Raw genomic sequence first — 25,224 nt, 5'->3', positions numbered from 1 at the left:
GTAGTCACAAAGTGATTGTATTAGGCTCATCCAGAGAAGCCACCGGGAGAAGGTGTGTACCTGTGTGCAGATTAAGAGATTTATTATTGTGAGGAGTTGGCTCACCTCATTATGGAGACTGGCAAGTGCTGAGATTCACAGAGTAAATGAGCAGGCTGGAGACACAGGCCGTGGCTCTGGTGCCCACCTGAAGGCAGAGACCCAGGAGAGCCAGGTGTCCGTTCGAGTCCGAAGGCGGGAGAAGGAACACTAGTGTTCCAGACTGGAGGGTTCAGCAGGAAGAATTCGCTCCCACTCCAGCTCTGTGTCCTATTCAGACCTGCAGGCCCTGGTCACAAAATTACAAAGGCGCGAACTGAACGAAATCGGAGAAAAACAAAACCCTTTTCTTCTACTGGTTTTTGGTTCATTGGCCAGGACCATGTAAATTAGACTGACAGAGAGATGAACAGGAAGTATGCATAACAATTAAAATAAGTTTTACTTGCCACGGAGCCTTCATGAGGAAATGAAGACCCAGCGAAACTGTGAGCCTGGGCGGTTTTTGTTTTGTTTCGTTTTTTTGTTTTGAGACAAGGTCTCACTCGATCACGGCTCACTGCAGCCTTGACTTCCCGGGCTCAAGCTGGGACCCAGCTGCCCTGCACTCACTCTGAGTCGCAGCTCAGCCTCCCAAGTAGCTGGAACTACAGGCATGTGCCACCATGCCTGGCTACTTTTTTATTTTTATTTAATTAATTTATTCGTTTTGAGACGGAGTCTTGCTCTGTCACCCAGGCTGGAGTGCAGTGGCACGATCTTGGCTCACTGCAACCTCTGCCTCCTGGGTTCAAGTGATTCTCCTGCCTCAGCCTCCTGAATGGCTGGGATTACAGGCGCCCACCACCATGCCCAGCTAATTTTTGTATTTTTAGTAGAGACGGGGTTTCACCATGTTGGTCACACTAGTCTCGAACTCCTGAGCTCATGATCTGCCCGCCTTGACCTCCCAAAGTGCTGGGATTACAGGTGTGAGCCACCTCTCCTGGCCCTAATTTTTTATTTTTTGTAGAGACAGGGTCCACTGTGTTGCCTGGGCTGGTCTCAAACTCCTGGGCTCAAGCAGTCCTCCTGCCTTGGCCTCCCAAAGTGTTGGGACTACAGGCGTGAGCCACTGTGCCCAGCCTAGGCCTGAGCGGTTTTTGTTTATTTGATTTATTTGTTTTTTCGAGACGGAGTCTTGCTCTGTTGCCCAGGCTGGAATGCAGTGGCATGATCTCAGCTCACTACAACTTCCGCCTCCTGGGTTCAAGCCATTCTCATGCCTCAGCCTCCTGAGTAACTGGGATTACAGGCATGTACCATCACACCTGGCTAATTTTTGTATTTTTAGTAGGGTTGGGGTTTCACCATGTTGGTCAGGCTGTTCTTGAACTCCTGACCTTAAGTGATCTGGCTGCCTCGGCCTTCCAACGTGCTGGGATTACAAGTGTGAGCTGCTGTGCCTGGCCTAGGCCTGAGGGTTTTTATGCTGTGTTTGATGAAGAGTGGAAAGGCGTGGGAAATTGTGACAGAGCAACAGAGCATGAGCTGAGTAGTGAGCCCGGGGGGTCTCAGCAAGGCCTGCATACTGCGGCCCCTTTCAGATCCTCCAGCTCTGGCGATGAGGCTCTTCCTTACCACTGGGTGTAGGGAGGGCGCCTCTGGCGTGAGGGGCTTATGATCTACTTCAGAGAAGGGGCAGGTCAGCAAGTCCTTCTTGGACCTGCCATTTCTTTTCCTTCAGCTGAAAATATTCACTATATCAAGGCACTGTATCTTGGAGCGTGCATTCAAACCCTGCCGCCTTCAACTGATCAGGTGAGGCCCACCCACACCAGGGCGCCCCGTCTGCTTCACCCGGGCTCCTGACTGCACCCTTTTTCTCATTTTCCCTGAGAATTTGCCCAGGAACACTCACCAGCAGCGTTCCCGGCTACAGCATTCACCCTGAGGTAACGTTGCCGGGAAATATCTTGCTTTTATGATTATTTTCACATCTCTCTAGGATATCGACTTCAGGAACAAAAGACATCATTCTGTTTACAGCATCCCATTTTTACTAGTGGTATTTCCATTTAAAAAAAAAACAGTAATTATCGGCCGGGCATGGCGGCTCATGCCTGTAATCCTAGCACTTTGGGAGGCTGAGGCTGGTGGGTCACCTGAGGTCAGGATTTCAAGACCAGCCTGGCCAACATGGTGAAACTCATCTCTACTAAAAAATACAAAAATTAGCTGGGCATGGTGGAGTAAGCCTGTAATCCCAGCTACCCTTGAGGCTGAGGCAGGAGAATGGCTTGAACCCAGAAGGAGGAGGTTGCAGTGAGCCGAGATCACTGCATTCCAGCCTGGGCGACAGAGCAAGACTCCATCGCAAGTAATCATGGTCATCATCATCATAATCAATTCTCAGTCGCTGAAAATGTCAAATCCTAGAGAGCACAGCCTCCCTACGAGCGACGTAAGCACTGTTCTCATCAGTTGTTGCCTGAAGATTCATTTGATGAATCTGATTTTTCTGAAAAAGATGATTCTGATGATTCAGATGATTCTGATGTTTTACTTAGAAATAACTGCAGGAACAGTTTTGTTTTTTAAAAAATTCTTTTTTTTTTTTGTTTTTTTGAGACAGAATCTCTCTCTTGCCCCAGCTGGAGTGCAGTGGCACAATCTCGGCTCACTGCAACCTCTGCCTCCCAGGTTCAGGGATTCTCCAGTCTCAGCCTCCCAAGTTGCTGGGATTACAAGGTGCCTGCCACCACTGCTGGCTAATTTTTTGTGTTTTTAGTAGAGACAGTGTTTCACCAGGTTGACCAAGCTGGTCTCGAACTCCTGACCTCAAGTGATCCGCCCGTGTCAGCTTCCCAAAGTGCTGGAATTACAGACGTGAGCCACCGTGCTTGGCCAGTTTTTACATTTAATTTTCACGTAGAACATCAGTCAGATTTGCTTCAGCCTCAAAGAGGATGTTTATGTAAAATTAAGTGAGTGCTGGCAGTGAGCTGAACTTTTTTTTCTTTCTAAAAAGTAAAAAGGTTACATGTTAAATTCACCCAAAAACACCCTCACGGACACGCTCAGAATAGTGTTTGACCAAATACCTTGGTGCCCCATAGCCCAGGCCAGTTGACACAGAAAATTCACTATCACAGTTATATACGCATCACCATTAATCCCAGCACCTTTCATCATTTCCAAAAGTGACCCTGTCCCCATTAGTGGCCAGTCCCCATTCCCAACTCCTGGCTGTCAGCCCCTAGCCACCGCTCATCTGCTTTGGTCTCTATGAATTTACCTGTTCTAGATAGTTTGTATAAATGGAATCCTACAATTTCTGTCTCCTTTCACTTGGTAGAATATTTTCTCCTTTCACTCATCCGAATTGTGGCATGTATTGGTGCTTCATTCTCTTTCGTGGCTGAATGATATTCCATCATAGATAGACCACACTGTGTATCTCTTCATCTGCTGATGGACATTTTGGTTGTGTCTGTTTCTTGGCTAGTGTGAAGAATGTTGCAGTGAGTGCCGGTCTACAGGTTTTTGTGCGAACATGTTTTCATTTCTCTTGGGTAATTGCAAGGTCATGTGATTTGGCCAACCAGCCTTTAAGCCCTGTGTCTGCTGAGGGACCCAGGTAGGGCTGCATTGCTGTGCTTGGCCAGCCAGGCGCCGTGAGTCCTTGTAGCAGCCTGTTTCTCTGCTGTTCTCTGAGGTTGCTCTCGCCAGCACAGGCCGCCGTGAGCCCCAGGAGGCCAAGGCGCCCTTTGGTTCATCTTGAGTCCAGGCCTTGCTCCATGGATGAATGGACATTGACTCAATGCAGGGATGGGTGGGGGTGGGGTGGGGACGCAGAGTGGCCCGGGGGGCCTGCAGCTGGGTCCTGGCTTCTGACTTCTAGTTTCCTTTGCCTGTTGGAGCCCAGAACAAGTCAGAAGGGGGAAGTGCAAGGTTCCTGCGTGTTTTCTGCAGTGGATTGGCAGGCATGGGTGGGTGAACTCCTTGCAGCTAGTTACAGTGTGAGAGGGGAAGCAGGAGGGGAGGGAGAGGGTGAGCTTGGTGTAACTCACCCCGGTAGGGGGCTGGGCTGAGGCTGGGGGAAGTGACTTTTAATCCAGACCTTCCTGGGGAGGACGGAAGGGCTGAGGCCCCCAGGTGAGGGTGTTGGGGGAGGTCTCCCAGGGCTGAGGTCTTGGGGGAACACTGTTTCTGGGCTGTGTAACACATCACACATACACACAGACACACACAGACACACACACACACACACACGAGTAAACTAACACAAATGTGTGTCCATTGTCGCTTTAAACCACCAGCCTGTAAAGCGAAGACCCCCGCCCAGGCCCGCATCTGGGCGCCCACTCCCCAGCCAGCTGGTGGGCGGTTTGCGCTGCAGTCTGTGGCCACTGCTCCGGGATGCAGCCCAGGAGCCCAGCCGGCTTGGAAAGCCCTGTGGGCGCAGCCTCTGGAAGGCCCGGACCAGGCCCCTTCCCCCTCCCAGCCCTGGGAGAAATTACCATATGAATGTGGCTCCTTCCCTTAGTTCGGGCTGGAAGGGGCCTGGGAGGGGACAGGCTTCCACCCTGGGAGCTTGCAGGTTCCGGCTGCTGCCTGCGGTGGCTGCGTGACCGTGAGTGGGCCAGGGTTCCATACCGGGTGGACGGAGGAAGCTGGCATTTCTTCCTGGAAGTCACCGTTTGAGTCCCACAGTAGGTTAACCCCAGGCCCTGGATCCTCGGGAGGAGGAGAAAGAGGAGAGGCAGGAAGTATGGAGGGTGGGCCGGGCCGGAGGGTACAGGGATGGGGCAGCGCAGGAGACCTGGGGGCTCCCTCCTTGACCCAGCCAATATCCCAGTGTTCATGAGAACACGCTGTTACTATAGTTTTATTACTTTGATCTGATTTCAAAAGCACAACTGATTACTTTAGGGAACAGAGAATCTAAGGAAGTCCTCACAGGAGAGGTTAAGATGCGATCAAGTAAATGGGAGCCATTTGTAAACTGTAGAGTGCGGTGCTCCGGTCAGCCCTGGGGTCAGCGCCCCTCTGATGCTCAGCTTGGCCCCTGTACCTTTTAGTGCCTGTCTGAGCTCTATGGGGGTCAGGGCTGGGTCTGGTACATTCAGGGACTTCTACCAAGCCCCTGGCAGTGTCTCAGTTATGAAATCCACTTTGCCGGTTCCTGAATCACCTCCCTTGGGGCTGGCCATGTCACATCAGGCTTTTCATGCCGGACGGTAGATGGATAGATGCTGGGACCAAGTCATCCTTGGGCCACGAGACCTCTGACCCTCCGCTGGTATCTCAGAAGATGGTAGCTCTCCGGGGCGTGTCTTCCACGTGGTGCTTGGTGACCAGTGGCCTCTAAGGGACCCCCCTGCCTCAGCGTGGGGAGTGGCCTGGCCAAGGTCTCAGGGTCTGGATGGAGCCAAGTGTAGGCCCAGGTGTTCTGGCTGGAGGCCACCTCCCACGGGCCCTGCCTGTCCTGTGTCCCTGGTCTTTACTGTGTTCTGGTCTTCTGTGTTCCTGGGAGGGACCCCAGAGGCCCTGAGCCCAGCACTGAGGTTGGAGAGTGGGCGGGGAAGGGGGTGGGGATTAGGGTCCCTGGCCGTGGAACTGACAGGCCCCAAGTCCCCGCCCCACTCCCCTCCCCACCCGGCATCTCATCCCACACTGACCATTTCCTGAACAAAATTTCCTGAAGGGGCCTCCCACCCCGGCTGTCCCAGGAAGCCCATCCGTCCTTCCGCCTTAGTGCTTTGTGGCTCCAGAAGGACGGTGGAAGCCGGAAATCGTGAGCCTCTCATTCACAGGCGGCCACACACCAAAGCCACAGGGACACCGTGGGAAAGGACTCTGGCCAGTGCAGCCGGCACAGAGGGAGCGGTGTCACCAGGGTAGACAGGAGTAGTGGCTGCCCCCATGCTGCTTTGGGAGAGAGGTGGGGCTAGATGAAAGGGCAGCAGGCTGGCCATTTATTCATTCACTCACTCATTCACAGGGTCTTACCGGGTGCTTCGGACGTGTAAGATTTTGTGGGCAGTGAATGCAACAGACCCCAGACAGCAATCTGGGGGCCACATGTGTAAGGCCACATGCTGGGCCACGTGTGTGGGCACTGAGGGACCCAGTGTAGATTAGCTGTCCTGGGAGAACAAGCAGGTGTTCCGGGAGCAGCATGGGGAGAGGATGGCCCCGGCAGGGAGGACATCTGTGGGAAACCTCCTCAGAAGAGCTGAACGGAGCTGGGGAGGCTGGATGTGGTTAGGTTAGGGGCGTGTGCTTTGTTAAAGACTTTGAGCATTTAGTGACCAGGCACAACACTATGTGCTTCATAAGTACCTCGTTTGATCGCCAGCATTCTTATGAGACAGATGTTATTATCCCATTTCACATGTAAGAACATTGAGATGCAGAGTGGTTAAGTTACTTGCTCAAGGTCACACAGCACGTTGGTGGTAGGACAGGACTCTGTAGCCTCAGGAATCTGGCTTATCCCAGGTGCCACAGAAACCAGTCACAGTTTCATGGAGGGAAACAATCAGATTAATAAGTTTTATGACAGGCCTCTTGGTGTTTTGAGGATGAGGGACGGGGCAGGGGCAGTTAATGGTGGTGGCTTGGGTTGCAGGTGGCTGAGATATATTGGGTTAGCATTGATGGGAGTTTGGGATGGACGAGTGGACATGGAGTCGTGGAAATGGACGGTCCAGGCACAGCCCCTGGAGATCTAGCTGCAAGAGCTGGTAGCTGAAGAGGCCGTTCACTTCGATGGGGGAGGGGGTAGCAGGCGGTGGGATGGGAGCTCTGGAGTTCAGCCTGGGGCACGGTCATTTGGTTCAAGATGCCTTCAGACATCTAGGCTTGACAGTGACAATGGCTATGGTTACCCCGGACCCAGCAGAGGGCCTGGCACAGGGAGGCCCGGGGACACGTCTGTGAGTCATGGCCCCCAGGAGCTGTCAGGCTGGCACCTGAGTGTGAATCTGAACAAAGAAGGTGGTATTGTTGGCATTGAATACCCAGGGGCTGGGTGAAGTCAGCAAGGGAGTGGGGCCCTCAAGGCACCAGGACTGACTCTGTGGGTGAGGGTGAAGGAGGAGCCAGCAGAGGCCAAGGGAATCGCCAGAGGCAGGAGGAAGGTCATCAGAGCCCTGTGCAGAAGCCTGGAGAGCCTTTGGGGAAAGGAAGGGCTGGGTGGTCGACATTCCCTGCTCCTCAGAGGCAAGGGTGACCCCTGTGTGTTTCATTCTTCAGAGGACTGGTGACTCCTTCTGGTCAGAACCCCAAGTTCACATGTGCCGCTGAGCTTCATGCCACAGTGCAGGCAGCAGAGGCCACGGAGCAGGCCTGCGGGGGTCAGAGCACGCCTCCTGCTTCTTGGTGTCTCATACCCTGAGCTCAGAGTTGCTTGGATGCCCTATACAGCATCCCCCCAGGCAGTGTTCCAGAGAGGATGAAAGTGACTTCTTGGGGTGGCCAGGCAACCATCCTCGCACACTGCTTTTTCCTGGGGAGAGTCTGGGGTGAAAGGACGTGTGTATGTGTTTCTGAGACTCCTTGGATAGGCCACATCCACATACCCACCCATCTTTTCACTCACCTGTCTTTCCACTCACCCACCCATCCACTCACCCACCCATCCACCCTTCCACTTATCCACCCATCTACTCATCCAACCATTCATCCACCCACCCACCTACCCACTCATCCATTCATCCACCCATCCACTCATCCATCCATCCATCCGCTCATCTATCCATCCACTCATTCATCCATCCACCCATCCACTAATTCACTCATCCATCTACCCATCCACTCCTCCATCTATCCACTCATCCACCAGTTCACTCATCTATCCATCCACTCATCCACTTGTCTACCCATCTACCCATCCACTCATTCATCCATCCACCCATCTACTCATCTACCCATCCACCCATCCACTCATTCATCCATCCACTCATCCACCAATTCACTCATCCATCCATCTACCCATCCACTCCTCCATTCCTCCATCTATCCATTCATTCATTCATCCACCCATCCACCAATTAACTCATCCATCCATCTGCCCATCCACTCATTCATCCATCCACTCATCTACCCATCCATTCATCCACCCATCCACTCATGCGTGCATCCATTCATACATCTATCCACCCATCCACTCATCCACCCATCCACCAGTTCACTCATCCATCCATCCACTCATCTACCCATCCACCCATCCTCTCATCCATCTATGCACTCATTCATCCATCCACCCATCCATCTATCTACCCATCCATTTATCCACCAATTTACTCATCCACTTATCCACCTATCCACTCATCCATCATCTACTTATTCATCCACTCATCCATCCATCCACTTATTCATCCATCCACTCATTCATCCATCCACCCATCCACCTATCCACTCATCCACCCATCCATTCATTCATTCATTTATCCACCTGTCCACTCATCCACCAATTCACTCATCCACCCATCTACTCATTCATCCATCCAGTCATTCATCCATTCACTCATTCATCTGCCCTCCCATCCATTCCCCTACTTGTTCATCCACCTACCCATCCATTCATCCATGTGTCCATCCGTCCACCCACTCACCCATTCACACACCCACACACCCACCCATTCATCCAACCATCCATCCCCATCCTTATTTCAGAAAGCATTTGAAGTTGCTGGAGTGTGCATGTGGAAAATGCATCATAAGCTTTTACAAGGCCTCTCTTTGGCTTCCTCACTTCTTTGATTGGTCTTTTTTTTGGACATGCAGGATTCTAAGCAGCCCTTCTGGGAGGTGGGTGCAGTCCAGGTAGGCTGCCTGCAAAGTTAGGACCGAGGGAGTCACATCCAGGGCCCTGCAAGTTCCCAAGGCGATGGCACTGTGGGCCCACTGCTTCCAGACCTCCTTAACCCCCAGGCTCCTGAGCAGGAGGACTCCTGACTCAGGGCCCAGAGATGGGGAGAGAAAACAGCTCCAGTATCCCAACCCTCATCAGCCCAGTGTGGGTGTGGCATGGATTGGAGGTAGGTGGAGCAGCTGATCCCTTCACCCCTCCCCCACCTTCCCGGTCCCTCTGGCTATGATCAAACAGTTGTGTGTGACGTCTTTCTCACTCCTGAAGGGGTCATTTAGTCAGGCTCCTACTCATGGCCCAGGTATGTACCCCTCCCTGCCTGTCCCCCACCCCCAAGCAGGCCCTGCCTCCAGCCCCCTGCTCTGTCTGAAGTCCCAGACATGGGGCAGCCTCCGCAGCATCCCCAGGCCCTGAGCTGATCTGCATAGCAGAAGGGAATTGGGGGAAAGCTTTTTTTCTACCCAGCTCCTGGCAGGGGGCCACCCTGCTGCATCCCAGAGACCCTTGTCTATGTTTTGTTATTTCAGATGATTTCATAAGTTGGGGCAGGCGGAGCCCCAGCACCCCCGGCCCCTGTGGTTGCCTCACTGACGAGCTCTGCTGTGTATCTCCTGACAGCCCTGCTGATAGCAGAGGGGACTGGGGAGAGGACGGAGGCTCTGGGCCCTGCCCTCCCTCACCCCTGCTTAGGGGACATCCCTGATAAGAGGAAATTCCAGCCCGTGACAGATGGCCAGTGTCCATCCACCCACAGGGCAACTTTTCTTTCTGTTTTTAAGTTTGCAGATTTGCCAAGAACTAATGGAATCTCTGTGGTTGGCCCAGCCACTGTGGACATGGCCGGAGGGCTGGCACGGGCTGGGTCTTGGGGTTGCTTTGGGGTAGGAGCCGCTCCTGCTGGAAGGTCCCCCGGGGTAGGGGAGGCATCAGGCTCATTCCCTGATCCTGCCTTTGCAGTGGATTGGCTCCAGGAGCTGGGGCAAGGCAAGGGGGCAGCGGAAAGCAGAATACAAAAGAGCCCCCCCAACACACACACCATACCAGAAGTCAGAGGATTCATCCTTGGCCTGCCCTCCCCGCAGCCTAAGTTCTGAGAGCAGCCTTTTAGGAAGTGAATGGTGGCGGTTTGCAGGTCGGAGCCTGCTCCGTCCCAAGTTTGATGTCTCAATAGGATGCAGAGCCTGGGTGAAAAAGCTCAGGCTAGGGAGGAGGCAGATTGCAAATGAAAGAACAGAGGAGGGCCTCTTCCAGAAAGGGGCGGTGGCTGGGGAGCCCTTGGACCTTGTCCAAATTTGACTTTACCAATCGGGGCCGCAGTTGAAACCGTGCTGGCAGAAAGGCAGAGCTGCTTGAGATTCCTTCCTCCACAATAGAGGAGAGGTTTGCTTGAAAGGGTTTGGCGAGGGAAAAGCTGCAGGAACCTTGGCCGGCAGTAAAAGTGCGGATCCGCCTGCATGCCTCGGTGGCGCCTCGGGCCCCTGAACGAAAGAAAGAAGAGGCCGGATGGAGACAGACTCACACCACCTGTCCCTTCCAGGTCATGCAAAGGAGCACACAGGGTTCTTGTTAGCTCTTCCACCTTCTCTCTCCCCAGGAAGAAAAAAACACTGACGTGGGAACTGTCAAGCTGCAATTTTGTTTAAGCTCCATCCGTGAAAAACGGAAAGAGCTCCAGCTCGGAGAAAAATACAGCTCTTTGCCTTTGCAAATCCCTGTCTTTCTCTGGGAGGCCAGAGCCATTGTGTGCAATTTCTAAGCAGGGTTTCAGAGTTCCTCAGGAGGGGAGGGCAAAGTCTCAGCTTTCTGGCATCCCAGGCCCTAACCAGACTTTGGGGAGATACTTCCTGCTCCACACAAAGTGTGAAGTGTAATTCGATTTGGAGTTAGTTAACAAATTAGACAAGCTGTGTGCATTTAAAAAGTTCAGTCCTTGATCCCCCGCCCACACACATTTGCAAAATGTGGTCATTTATATTCCGTGTTTCCATCTTTAGAAGAGAACAGGAAGTCCCCAGTGACATTTATGGGGTGTTTGTAGTAGCTTGGGCAGGTTCATAGGAACACAACGGAGTGAGCAGGGTAGTTGAGTGGATGGGAAAAGATTCTGTTTTCAAAGCCCTCCGGGGATGACATTCTTCCTCTTCTCTGCCCAACTTGTTCTCCACTGGGGGCGCTTCCTGCCGGAGCGCAGGGATGGAGACCAGCTGGCCTCAGCCCTCTCCTCTCACCTCTTTGTGTCTTAGACTAATCTTCCACCTTGAATCATTTTTTTTTAACTGGCCCTCCCTCTTCTTTAGCTGCAGAACCCAGAACTTTGTGTGTGTCGTCAAAAGCTTACAGAGTGCTGAAGGTAATTCTGGGATGACCCTATTAAATTCTGTTGAGTTCTCATCAGACCAAGGTTTTTCTTTTTTAATTCTCATTTGTTTTTATTTCATTTTATAGGGATGGGGTCTGGCTACGTTGCCCAGGCTGATCTTGAACTCCTGGGCTCAAACGATCCTTTTGCCTCGGCCTCCCAGAGTGCCAAGTTATTTTTTTAATTGGGATCCACTGGCCTGGGGATTCTTTGAGGAACCCTCCAAAATGCTTTTGTGTCTGTCTGTCTTCAATGCCTTTTCTAGGGAGAGAACGCCTCTTCTTATTTTTCTCCAGATTCTAAAAGAAGTTTGTGGCACACACACGTCCTATACCACTGTATCAGACTGTGAGCTCCTTACATGTAAAAGACTGCCTCAAATCTGTCTGGAAGTCTTGGCTAATAAACATTTAAATAAACGAACTTCAAGTTCCCATGTGCCACTGCTGTTTTCATTCAGGCTGCTCTCAAGCCTGTAGTGTCATCTTTTTGTTACTGTGAAGTAGACACTCAATAAATACTTGTCAGATGAATCAGTGTTGTGGTCCTGGTCCACTAGGATCCTGGGATCGTCGTCTGCCTATGGTTTCTTTACCATCTTGTTCCAGAGCAGTTCTTTCTCTGAGGTCTGCCCACCTCTGCAGGTGTGGCTAGCTTCCAGCCCTGTCGCCTTCCCATTCTCTTTCCTTTACCTGCATTTCCTGAACTCTTAATAGTTAACGATAGCTTTCCCCGCCACCCACTCACTGATACCTGAAGTGAAAAGCCATCGTTGAGGCCTCTGTGGATTTTGTCAGCGCAAGCTGGGGTGGCCTCCCAGAAGTGGAGCTTTCAGATGACGGATGGACATTTTGGTGTCTGCTGGATGGATCCACCCGGGAGCTTTGGCAGGGGCCCTGGGGCAGCTCTGCCTCTTCATTTTGGGTGCAGGACCTCTGGCGCACCAGGGTTTGCCAAGTAAGCATCTGTGTCCTGGGAGAGCCATAGGCAGGCCCGAGGGGGCCTTTGGGAATCTGGGACCCCTGGCCTGGCCCAGTAGCTGGTACAATCACCTTTCTTGCAAGGAAAGTTATGGCAACTGGAACGTGAATGTGCTGTGATAGGCCCGGGCTGCCCCCAGCCCTGGGAAGAGCCCTCATAACCTTCCCTGGCTGTGGGCGGAATCTCCTCCTGGAAGCTCCGGACTCAGCCTCCCAACTCCTCGGGGAGAGCAGCTGCGGGAGGAGCTGGAGGCCGAGGCCTTGGTGTTGAGGTGCCTGCACTGCAGCTGGCACCTTCTGGGTCTTGGCTGCAGGAACCCCATACTGCTCCAGCCTTTCTATGGTGCCCAAAGCCCTGGCCTGGGGAGGGGTCAGCAGCCTGGGCGTCACTACCTGGCTTCACATCCTGGCTCTACTGCTCACTTGCTTTGTGACCCTCGTAACCGACAAAAGTACTCTTGGCCTCAGTTTTCTTATCTGTGAAATGGGACGATAACAGTGGCTACCTTATAGGGTTGTGTGATGATCCATGAGTTATAATAGTTCCTGAGTAGCTTTTAGAGTAACACCTGGAGCTGGGTGCAGTGGCTTATGCCTGTAATCCCAGCACTTTGGGGGGCCACGATGGAAGGATCGCTTGAGGCCAGGAGTTCGAAACTAACCTGACCAACGCTAGTGAGACCCACTCTCTAAAAAACAAAATTAGAGTAACGCCTGGTACAGAGAGCCTCCGGAAAACCTTGGCTGCCGTGATGAGCTTTGTTTCTTCGTTCGTTCGTTTGTTCGCTAGAGTTTTTGCTGGGGCTTGCCATGAGCCCGACGCGGCTCTGAAGAAGGCCGGGCCTGGTGGGTGGAATGTCACATCAGGAATGAATGTGATGGATGAAGTGTCTGGCTTCACGAACCCTACGTGGGGGGGTCGCGGTGAGAGGAAACCGCACACATCATTATTCAGTTATCGTCGTGGGGAGACTGCTTGGACACAGAGGGCAGGCTCTGTGTGGGAGCGGGGAGGGTGAGCTCTGTTGCGAGGCAGGGCTTCCCCAGGATTCAGCAGGGATCTGAAGGGCTTTGCAGGCACCCAGGGAGGTAGGGGAGGAGGAGGGAGCAGCCCAGCAGCCCAGGACACTGCCCCCGCCCCGGCACCCCCCCGCCCCGGCACCGCCTGCATCAGGGACTCGTTCACCTTTCAGAGGCCCCTTGGTGGGCTATAGGACCTGAGGTCCCCTGTGGGCTCGTGGCTGCTGGGAAGGCCTGCAGGTGGCAGTGGAGCTGCCACAGGATTGATGACCCCAAGGTCTGGTTCAGGGGAGCCTGCAGAGGGAGGGCAGCTTGGGGCCGCTCCTGTGTGTGTTGTTATGAGGCACAGTAAGGAGACTGCTGGGCCCACGCTGGGCTGGGGTGGATGCAGGCAAGGAAGGCTTCGCCAGGGCGAGGGCGCCAGCCAGAGATGCCAGCAGCTTTCTCATGGACACGGACCTGGAAGGCTGACAGGGTGTGGTGAGTGCCACTGGCTCCCCTACCACGGCCTGGTGAGTGGCCTCCGTGGACAGGAGGAGGACGAGGACGGCCTTGCATTCTGCTTGGCCGCCGTGGGCGTTGACTGAGCAAGTGTGTGGGGCGTGGGCGTTTCAGTCTGTGCTCTGACAGCCAGGCATGGGTGGGATTGCGGGGAGACAGGGATATGGCACAGACGACCCTGAGAGCTTTGTCCCGGGGTGCAGGCCCGGCTGTCACATGGGGACCGTGTGGCTCCCCCCTGCTGCTGGGAATGACATTGGCCAGTGGCTCAGAGTCCCTGGCCCCAGCAGCACCATCTCTGCATTTGGCCAGCGAGGCTGATGGGACTTGTGTGGACATTTCTGGGACATAGAACAGTTGGCATGATGAACAGGGAGGGGTGGGCAGTGAGGGGTGGTCCCTGGGTCTTGGTTTCCAAGTCCGGCTTTGCCACCCTGCCGTGTCGAGCCCTCTCCCTGGGCATTGGGCCCGGTGGGCCAAGGTCAGCCCTGGGACTGTGATGAATGTGAGGGCCCCTAAAATGTGTCACATCCAATAGCTGTCTCCTCACCGGGCACTGTCTCCCAGCCGGATGCCCTACAGCCCTCTTCCCGGCCACAGGCAGCGATCTGATTCTGCCGTGCTTGGCAGGCCCTGGAGTAGGGGTAAGAATTTGTTACCAAGCGCAGACGTTCCCAGAGGTTGCTGGCTCAGGGAGGTGTGGATTACAGCTCTTTCATCCCTGCCTTAAACCCGCCGGCAACTCTGGAGAGAAGATGGTCCAGTGGAGGAGGGAGTGGGTCCCCAGGATGGGCAGAGTTGGGGCAGTCCCCATCACAGGACCAGTGACCCGCTGCCACCAGAGCCAGTGAGTGGCAGAGGGGCCTTGGCATAGGCCTGGGTTCAGAGTGGGAACCTGCAGAGAGACTATCAAGGCCTCCTGCCACCTAACACCTCCGGCTGGCTGCCACCCCAGAAACACCCTTGCTGGGAGAAGATGGGGCACTCATGTGGGGCACTATCTGGCGACACCGGCTTGAGGCCCTCAAGCCTAAGTGTTGGCGTCTGGGCCTCAGCTGTTCTCTGAGCTGTAAAGCTGGCTGGTGGGCACCTGTGGGAAACCCTGGGCTCTTCTTTCCTTTCGTTTACTTTAAGTTCTGGGATACATGTGCAGAGCATGCAGGTTTGTTGCGTAAGAATACATGTGCCATGGTGGTTTGCTGCTTCCATTGGACTCATTTTAATCCAGCTTCACTAGAAATGCCTGCCTTCCTTCCCTCTTTCTTTCCCTCCTTCCCCCTCCCTCCTTCCCTCTCCCTCCCTCTCTCCGTTCCTCCCTCCCTTTCCTCTCCCTTCCTCATGGAGACATAATTTCCATATTGTACCATCCACTGATTCAGAGTGCACAGTTCAGTGGCATTTTTCACAACTTTCTATAAGCATCACCTCTGTCTAATTCCAGAACATTTTCCTCACCCCACAAGGACACGCCACGCTCATGACACAGTCACTCCTCTGCCCCTCACCCCTGGAAATCACGAATCTGCTCTCTGTCTCTATAGAGTTACTCATTCTGAACATTCCTTTAACTAGAACCATAAAATACGTGGCCTTCGTGCTTTGTTTCTTGCGGTTGGAATAATGTGCTCAGAGTTCTCCGGGCTGGAGCATGCCCCTGCCTTGTTATGGCTGAGTGATGCTCCACTGCGGGGCTTCACCGCGTTGGGCCTGTCCGTGCGTCTGTTGGTGGATGTGTTCATTACTTCTGGAGCGGTCGTTGTGCTACTCACGGGCTGGGCGAGGAGTTAGGGCTATCACTGAGCAAGTCACAGCCCCGGGCACCAAGGGGCTCACAGAGCAGGAGCTGGGAGGGAGATCAGGAGGCACAGGGCCTGTTTCCCAGGGTGGAGAGACTTGCAAAGGGTCACTTGGAGCCAGAACCAGAGCCCAAGGCCCCTGACTCCCAGCTGTGGAGCCGGGAGGGAAGCTGTGCGCTTTGCTCTGACTGTGGGGTGACCTATCAGTCATTGTCCAAACAAGAACCTCTCTGAGAGTCGACATGGGTACTGGTAGTAATGAGTCTGGATACCCGACAGAATGGAAAGCAGGGACTCAGATCCTGGCACGCCCGTGATCACCGCAGCACTCTTCACCGCAGCCGCAAGGCGGGGACAAGCTGAGTGCCCGCCAGCGGATGCATGACAGACAGCCTCACAAAGGACAGAAAGGAATCCTGCTGCAACATGGGTGCACGTTGAAGACACTATGCTCAGTGAGATACATCACCAAAGGGCAAACACTGAATGATTCCACGTGTATGAGGTGCCGGGAATGCAAATCCACCGTGAGCGAAAGTAGAATGGGCGGGGGTGGGGGGTGAGTGTTTGATGGGTGCAGTTTCTGTTTAGGATATCGAAAACATTCTCAAAATAGATAGTGGTGGCCGGGCACAGTGGCTCATGCCTGTAATCCCAGCACTTTGGGAGGCTGAGGCAGGCAGATCACTTGAGGTCAGGAGTTGAAGACCAGCCTGGCCAACATGGTGAAACTCCGTCTTTACTAAAAATACAAAAATTAGCCAGGTGTGGTGGTGGGCACCTGTAATCCCAGCTACTTGGGAGGCTGAGGAAGGAGAATAGCGTGAACCTGGGAGGCGGAGGTTGCAGTGAGCTGAGATCGCACCACGGCACTCCAGCCTGGTGACAGAGCGATACGCTCTCAAAAAAAAAACCAAACAAAAAGACACAGCGTTGTGAACATACTTAGCGCCACTGAGTTGGACACTGAACTAGGGCAAAAATGGTCAACATTTTGTTTTCTGTAGCTTTTCCACAGTACAGAACATAATTAGCTGGGAGGGAAGGCATAGGCACGTGTAAGGCTGCCCTAGGCTGGGTGGCCACTTGAGCTGTCCCTCGATGGAGGAGGGCGGGGGTGTGGCAGCCAGTGATGTCGTCTCGTCCTGGGAGTCTGGGGAGGAGAGTGGGTGACTCAGTGGAGCAGGGATGAGGCCGCCCCAGGGCTGGGGCCAGCCCCCAAAGCAAACCTGACTCTGGGACATCAGGAGCTTGACAGTTAGCTCTGCAGTGTAGGGAGGGGGAAACTGTCTTCTCAATCAGGATTCAGGGCAGCCAGGAGCAGTGGAAAGAGGCAGGCAGTGCTGTGTAGCCTTGGATAAGTTACTTAACTTCTCTGAGCTCAATCTTTCCACTTTTTTTTTCTTTCTTTCTTTTTTTTTTTTTTTTTTTTTTTTTTTTTGAGATGGAATCTTGCACTGTCACCCACGCTGGAATGCAGTGGCACAATCTCGGCTCACCGCAACCTCTGTCTCCCGGGTTCAAGTGATTCTCCTGCCACAGCCTCCCAAGTATCTGGGACTGCAGGCACCCACTACCATGCCTGGCTAATTTTTGTATTTTTAGTAGAGATGGGGATTCACCATGTTGGCCAGGCTGATCTCAAACCCCTGACCTCAAGTGATCTGCCCACCTCAGCCTCCCAAAGTGCTGGGATTACAGGTGTGAGCCATCACGCCTGGCCAAGCTTTCCACTTAAAAAAAAAAAAATGCATTTCCTTCTTGTTCCATTCTTGACAAGAGTATAGTGAGAGTTATCTTGGATGTAAACACGGGATCTCTAACATTTCTGTTTAGAGCCTTCTCCTATTAATAGTATTTGATAAAGTTTGGTTACATAAAAATTTAGGTGACAGGGCCCTGGGGGTGAGCGTGAGGCCCCAGCTCCAGGCAGAAGTCACTGGGCCAGGTGGGTGGGGTGTGGGCTGGGGGCAGGGTTGGGAGGAGGCCAGCCCTTGCAGCGGTGTCTTAGGACAGCTGTGGACGTGGGTCTGACCATCCTCACGGAGGCACTGTGGGTGAGCCTGGGCCAGCAAAGCCCACCCCTGCGCTCTGTGGCAATGTCCCCAGGCCCCGCCTCTTGCACCCAGGCCCCGCTTCTTCCACCCAGCCAGGCTGCAAAACCCCGGGCAGCACTGTGGCCTCCACATCTGCAGCTGGGGCTGGGCCACTGTGGTCAGAACAATGGACTTCTTACCTCTGCCTGGCTGGCCCCTGTGTGTGTTGGGGGCCAGGTGAATCTCCCCAGTCTCCCCATGGGCTGGGGGTGGTCGTTCTCGCTATGGGATCAGTACGGAGAGAGCAGCCATCCCCAGCCCCCTTGGGGACTTGCATGGCCCCACTCCGCTCAGTTCCAAGCCCGTCCACCTTCTGTAGCCAGCGCATCCTTGGTCAGCAGCAGCAAACCACAGTGTGATTATACAAAACCATTCAGCCCTTGAGTGTCCATGGAGTGTCACCTTTGTGTGGCGAGGGTTGGAGGTGTGGTGAGGATCCCAAGGCAGCTGCTGTCTCGCTGGAGCCCACGGTCTGTGGGGGGGGGGCACGGTTAACTGCATATCACAGCACAAATGTGAGATTTCAGGGTTGCTAAATTCAGTGAAGGTCTTGTGCTGGCCTGGCCACTTACAGTGGCATTTCAGGAAGACAATCACTCTGTGGGCCTCAGTTTCTCCGTTTGTGAAGAGCAGGTAGGACTAGAGTTCTGTACCATCCAGTATAGTTAGCATTTACGAAATGTGCCTATTCAAATTTAAATAAATAAAAATTCTGTCCCTCAGTTGGACTAGCTCAGTGTCAAGTGCTCAGATGTCACTTGTGAGCACACCGTGGCAATTCCTTAAAAAATGAATACTAGGCCGGGCGCGGTGGCTCACGCCTGTAATCCCAGCACTTTGGGAGGCCAAGGCGGGTGGATCACGAGGTCAAGAGATCGAGACCATCCTGGTCAACATGGTGAAACCCCGTCTCTACTGAAAATACAAAAAATTACCTGGGCATGGTGGTGCGTGCCTGTAATCCCAGCTACTCAGGAGGCTGAGGCAGGAGAATTGCCTGAACCCGGGAGGCAGAGGGTGCGGTGAGCCGAGATCGCGCCATTGCACTCCAGCCTGGGCAACAAGAGTGAAACTCCGTCTCAAAAAAAAAAAAAAAAATGAATACTAGAGGCCAGGCATGGTGGTTCATACTTGTAATTCCAGCACTTTGGGAGGCCGAGGCGGGTGGATCACCTGAGTTCAGGTGTTCGATGCCAGCCTGGCCAACATGGCAAAACCCCAGCCAGGTGTGGTGGCACATGCCTGTAATCCCAGCTACTTAGGAGGCTGAGGCAGGAGAATCACTTGAACCCCGGAGGCTGAGGATGCAGTGAGCCGAGACTGTGCCACCACACTCCAGCCTGGCAACAGAGTGAGACTCTGTCTTAAAAACAATGACAACATCAAAAAAACCCGCTAATACTAGATCTACCATACGATCCCGTAATTCCGCTTCTGGGTATAGATTCAGAAGAATGCACAGCGTCTTAAAGAGCTAGAGGTGTTTGCACACCCACACTTATACCAGCTCTGTTTACAATGGCCAGCGGGTAGAAACAACCCGAATGCCCATGGACAAATTAATGGAGAAATGAAAGGTGGAACATGCAAGGAATTTGACTCAGCTGTATAGAGAAGGTTCTGATACCTGTGACAGCATGGGTGAGCCTTTAGGGTATTGCTCTAAGTGAAATAATCCAATCACAAAAGGACTGTACTGTAGGATTCCACTTATACAAGGTCCCCAGAGTAGTCAGATTAAAAGAAACAGCAGAATGGAGGTTGCTGGGGGCTGGGGCTGGGAGTTGTTTCATGGGGACAGTTTGAGTTTCGCAGGATGAAAACGTTCTAGAGATTGGTTGTACGACCATGTGAATGTGCTTGACACCGCTGAACTGTACATTTTAAAATAATGACAGTGGTACGTTTTATGACAAAAGGAAAAGTCACATGGCCAGTGGCTGCCACATCGAGCAGTACAGGCCTCTGACATTGTCATGGTCATGGACACAGACAGTGATGTGCCTTTTTTTTTGAGCTGGAGTCTTACTCTGTCACCCAGGCTGGAGTGCAGTGGCCTGATCTTGGCTCACTGCAACCTCCATCTTCCAGGTTCAAGCGATTCTCCTGCCTCAGCCTCCTGAGTAGCTGGGATTACAGGTGAGCACCACCACACCCAGCTGATTTTTAGTAGAGACAGGGTTTCACCATGTTGGTCAGGGTGGTCTCGAACTCCTAACTACTTAATCCACCTGCCCCACCTCCCAAACTGCTGGGATTACAGGTGTGAGCCACCGTACCTGGCCACAGACAATGGTTTAGACTCCATCCTGGAGGAGTGGGTGGTCTTCACCATTCTTTCCAGCCACCTGAGCACCATGGGATCCTGGGACCAGGCCCCAGTGGCTTTCCTTGGAAATCAAAGGTTTAGTTCGTGAATGTGTCTCTGGGTGTGGGGTCCCACTTGGTCCTGAAGCAGACCCCAGAGCTTGCCTGGCCAGGTAGGAGAGCAGGACGGGCTCTGGCACTGCTCTCTCCATGCCTGCCTGCTGGCCAGCCAGTCCCTACAAGGCTGCCTCTCGAGGGAGGGGTTACAGGAGCCGGTTCTCACCTGTGCAGAAGGCCAGCGACTGCCCTATATCAATGGCAAAGATGGGGCTTGGCTGTGTTTTTATTACTATTGCTCAAGCAGGGCCCCTGGCGGGCAGGATGTTTGGTTTGAGTTTCTGCAGTGAGTGCTGGTGCCTGCGGAGGGGCCCAGCTGCTGCCCAGGCCGGCCCCTCCCTTGCTCTGGGCTCCAGGGGCATTGGGGGCGAGGAAGGAGAGTTCAGAGGGCAGCACTTCCCCCCAGGTCCTACTGGGGAGGGTTGAGGGATACTAGGGGGAGGTGGGGCCGGTGGGGCTGGTCCCAGTCCCGGGCAAAATGGCTCTCAGACCCACAGACAGATGGAAGCAATTTTCGGTCACGTGGGTCGGGGCTGAACTGCTACCCCACAAGGCAAGGCCCCATGTCTGGCTCCAGGAAGCGGCCCCGAAGCCACATGGTCCAGGGCCAGATGCAGTGCTGTGTCTTTGTTTATTTAAAGATTCTGGAAGCCCAGGGGAGAGTGTTTCTGAAGGGGAAGCAGAGGCAGGAGCAAAGCCCCGAAGGCTAGCAGGCTGCATGGCCTGGGGTGGGGGACACGGGGGCTCAGAGAAGGGAGCCCTGGCCCCAGGTCCGCCTGTGGATATTGCTGTTAGCAGTGGAGATGTGTGGACTCCCTTGGCCAGGAATCTTACAGTTCCTTTGTTGCCCCAGTTCCATAAGATAGGAATTCCTGTGCCCCGTGGAGGCTGAGGAGACAGGGAGGGGGCGCCTGTGAGGCTCAACCAGCCCCCCAGTTTCTGGCTCCCAGAGTCGTCTTCTCTCACCCCTGATGCCTCAGGCCTGGGTAGCAGAGGTGACAAGCGGGTGCTGCCATGTTTCTCCCTCTGACCCCCTCTGACAGCTCCAGTGAAATCAGGCGAGAGGGATGGCTTGAGCCGGCTGGGGTCGTGGGGTGCAGCCGGGTGGGCTCAGTGGGCCCCTCCTGAGTTCGGTTCTTCCCCAGGAAGTGGAAGGGCAGTTGAACCGAAGCCTGCCCCGGGCCCTCCTGGCCTGGAAGCCTGCCTCCCACTTCCTGGGCAGTGTGAGGAGTGGGTGTGGGCCAGGCCTGTCTGGGAGGGCTGCTCACCTGCCTATCACCGGGGATGTGTCCCCTGCAGCCTCCTGTGCTGTGGCCCTGGCTGCCACCCCGGCGCTACTCCCCTCCCCTCCCCGAGGGCTGGCAGGAGGGGCCCTGCCTGGGAGCATGCTGTGTGGTCCCTGTCTTAATGCAGGGTGCCCGAGGGCTGTCTCCCTGGGAGACAGTATGGGGCAAAGTCTCCCCGAAGGCAGAGCAGGGCCTGGATGGGCCCAAGCAGGGAGGGGGGCCCAGAGCAGCAGCCACTGGCCTGCATGGGAGCCAAGGGCCACCAAGGGCAGCTCCAGCCTATGGGGACTCTCAGAGGCACCACCTGGGCGACCTGTGAGTTGTCTGCACTGGCGCGCACATGCACCAGTGAGCGTGAGGAGTCTGGGGTGACCTGGGCCGTGTGTGCTCCAGCCAGCCCTGGTGGGAACCAGCGCTATCCTGGGTGCCCCCAGAACCCCTCTGCGTGGGAGCACCTGGGTCCCCAGCAGGCATCTTCCGGGCGTCTGTCCCCAGCCCCAGGCCCCTGACCCATGTGTGGAGTCTTAACAGTAGCCAGGGGCAGGACCGTTGAAAGGACCCACAGACAGAAGAGGCTTGAGTGATTTCAGGAAGTTCAGCCCCACGTACCCCACAGACCTGAGAGCAAAGCTTGGTTCTGGCCTGTGGGTGTACAGCCCTCGGGTGCTGGCCAGGCAGGCAAGACGGCCGCCTGGGTCAGTCCAGGGGGAGGCAGAGGTGGTACGGGCGCCCCTCCCCTCCATGCGCCCAGGGCAGCTCCGCAGCCAGGCACCTGCCTTGCACCCAGTACTTCCCCTTCCCCCAGGAATACCGGCTCGTCGTAAGGGATTGAACACACACTCCATGGGACGTGGTCTTACAAGACTGTCCCTCCTGTGTCTTGGGTCCCTGGTCGGCCTCTAAGGCTGATGAGTGGCCACAGATGGCGCAGCTTATCTGAGTGGAGGTGAAGGAGAGGGCCGGGTCCACCTGGGTGGCCCGAGGCAGCATGGAGGCCAGGAGAGGAGAGTACCCTCCGCCTTGTCTGAGCAGCCCTCCAGGGTACAGAGACAGGGGTTCAGGATCAGCCCTGCCTTGGAGCTGAGGGGGCCCCCAGGTTGGCACAGCTCCTAAAAGAGGAGATGAAGAAGCGTGGCCTTGGGAGTCTGAGGATGGAGCTTTGCTGGGGAGGCAGAGTGGCTGCAGGATGGTGACTTTTTAGAGAACACCACGCCAGGGCCATCTACTCTGGGGAATTCTCAGGGGTCTCCTGGGCAGGTTGCTTAGCCTATCTGAGCCTCAGTGCCTCAGTTCCCCCATCCAAGAATGGGTGTGACCTCCACCCGGCAGGCACCTGTGTGTGAGTCCCTGTCTCGCTCTGACGCCTCTGCTGTTCCTTCCACAGCCACTGAGGCGGCTCCCAGCTGCGTTGGCGACATGGCCGACACCCACAGAGATGCCGGGCTCAAGCAGGCGCCCGCACCACGGAACGAGAAGGCCCCGGTGGACTTTGGCTACGTGGGGATTGACTCCATCCTGGAGCAGATGCGCCGGAAGGCCATGAAGCAGGGCTTCGAGTTCAACATCATGGTCGTCGGTGAGTTCTCACCCCCGCCTGCCACTCAACCCAGGCTGGGAACCAGCCACCGCCCCAAAGGTGGGTCCACAAGCCCTGGGGCTTGGTCTTCCCTTCTGTAAAATGGGGCAGCAACCCTGGCCAAGGATGCATCACCGGTGACGTTGCGTGTGTATGCACACGCCTGGGAGGACCCGCAGCCTGCGGCGGCTCCTCAGAGGGACCTTGTCCGCACATCCAAGGCCCCTGAGATGACTTTGGGGAGCCCAGGCTGGCCCAGAGCAGGTCCTGGTGAGTGCTCGCTCCCGCTGAACAATGACTCGACTTGTGCAGAGAGCCTCTGCAGCGGCTGTCCCCTCACTGTTGCTCCAGCCTGGCCCTCCAGGCACCCACCGCAGCCTGGCCAGAGGCTTCCCAGCAGCTCAGTTCCAGCGCCTGCCCTGGAATTGGGGCTCATAGCTTCACCACCCCTTGGTGGCCCCAGAGAGCTGGCTGTCACCAGGGAGGTCATCGATCAATCAGTGTGACACAGTGTGACACTGGCAAGGTGCGGGGCTGGGCTGGAATCTAGTGGCTGCCCCTTGTTCCAGAGCCCTCCACGTCCCGGTCACCGTAACCCTGCGGAGGAGGAATGAGGCAGAAACGAGGCCCTTAGCTGCGGCAACTAGGGAAGCTGCGGAGGTTCCTTAGCTCACGGGGCGAGAACTGCAGCCACTGTTCTGACTCTCAGAACTGTGTTCTGCCCACTCTGCGGGGCCCGGGGAGGGATCTGGGGAAGCGCCCCCGCCAGCTCAAATTCTAAACCAAGGCGGGCCTGGCGGGGCTTCTGCAAGGTGTCTGGGCAACTTTCAGGCCAGGCCCGTTTCTCCCACCTCTGCCAGCGTGCATGACATTTCTGCCCAGCTCTGTGGGTGCAAACCCACACCTGCCAGCCTGGCACCTTTCTTTCCTCTTCTGCACTGATCTGGACCCTGGCTTCTCTGGGGTCTTGGCATCGTCTCTGCTTCCTGTGACCTCACGGAAGCTGGCATCCTGCTTCGAGGGAGGGTGGAGGTGTGGGGTCCCCTCCTGCAGCTCCCACCCTGTTTTGCCTGTTGTGGGCACATGCTTGTAGCCTGCGGATTCAAGGCTGCCTCCTGGGAAGATGGCTGGAGAGAAAGAGATGGGAGAGGCCCAAAGGCAGTGGCCAGGCTGGGAAGGGGCACAGGGTGGGAAGCACCTGGGGATTTCTGGGTCCTGGCCATGTCACACGCCTTCTTCCGGAGCTCTGGTCCCAGGGGGAGGGAGAGCAGCCCAGCAGCCCTCGCTGCCTCCTGCGGCTACCACTGTGACAGCCCTGCCCTCCGGGAAGGTGCCCTGGAGGCCGCCTCACCTGTCTGAGCCTCTTTGCCCTTTCAACCCTGAGAAGAACAGTGGTCCTGTTCCCCCAGGGTCACTGCCTCCCAGGGATGCTGAGTGAGGAACAAGACGTGGGCAGCTCTGCTCTTCTCCCTCCTCCCTCCTCCTCACAGCAGCAATGCCCACCTGTGGAGATGCAGCCGAGGTGGAGGGGCACCTGTTTGGAGGTCCACAGACCCCGGGAGCTCCCAGCTTTATCCTAACTCAGCACGGTGGGGCTTGTGTGTCTTCCCCTGGGCTTCTCTGCTGTGAGCCTTGGCTTCCTCATCTGTAAAATGGCATAATCCCATAAAGTGAAATTGAGTGAGCAGGCCCTGGCAGGGTCCCTGACAGGTTGTGGTTGTTCAAGAAGTTGTAGCAGTGGTGATGGTGGTGGTGATGAGGATGATGGTCAGGGTGATGGGGTGATGGTGGTAGTGGTGGTGGTGGTGGTGGTGGGAGGGTCGTGGTGATGTGGGCAATGGTGGGGATGGTGATGTGGGCGATGGTGGGGATGGTGATGTGGGCGATGGTGGGGATGGTGATGGCAGCAGTGATGGTGGTGGTGGTGGGAGGGTAGTGGTGATGGGAGTGGTGGTGATTGTGATGGTGCTGATGGGGGTGATGGCGGTGTTAATGGGGGTGATGGTAGCGGTGATGGTGATGGTGGTGATGGTGATGAGGGTGATGGGGTGATGGGGTGATAATGGTGGTGACTGTGATGGTGGCAGTGGTGATGGGGTGATGGCGGTGTTAAGGGGGTGGTAATGGTAGCAGTGATGGTGATGGTGGTGACGGTGATGACGGTGATGGGGTGATGATGGTGGTGACAGTGATGGTGGCAGTGGTGATGGGGTGATGATGGTGGTGACAGTGATGATGAGGGTGATGGGGTGATGATGGTGGTGACAGTGATGGTGGCAGTGGTGAT

The 25,224-nt window shown here is 55.1% G+C and overlaps 1 protein-coding gene across 10 annotated transcripts in view; it reads left to right on the top strand.

Moving 5' to 3' along the window:
- The window catches only part of SEPTIN9 (septin 9), a 208,151-nt gene that overhangs the window by 168,021 nt on the left and 14,906 nt on the right, over positions 1–25,224 (top strand). For 9 of the 10 annotated variants that reach the window (XM_032241529.1, XM_032241532.1, XM_032241531.1 and 6 more), the window contains one exon: positions 22,746–22,937. In XM_032241529.1, coding sequence (XP_032097420.1) covers positions 22,746–22,937 — 192 coding nt within the window. Of the gene's footprint in view, positions 1–4,519; positions 4,734–22,745; positions 22,938–25,224 lie in introns of those variants that run through there. The other variant, XM_032241535.1, reaches the window with a different exon arrangement.

Source organism: Sapajus apella, unplaced genomic scaffold, assembly GCF_009761245.1.
Source record: "Sapajus apella isolate SASKATOON/1434 unplaced genomic scaffold, GSC_monkey_1.0 scaffold48, whole genome shotgun sequence".
NCBI lineage: Eukaryota > Metazoa > Chordata > Mammalia > Primates > Cebidae > Sapajus > Sapajus apella.
Note: the sequence above shows the minus strand (reverse complement) of the source record. Positions and strands in the feature narration are given on the sequence as shown.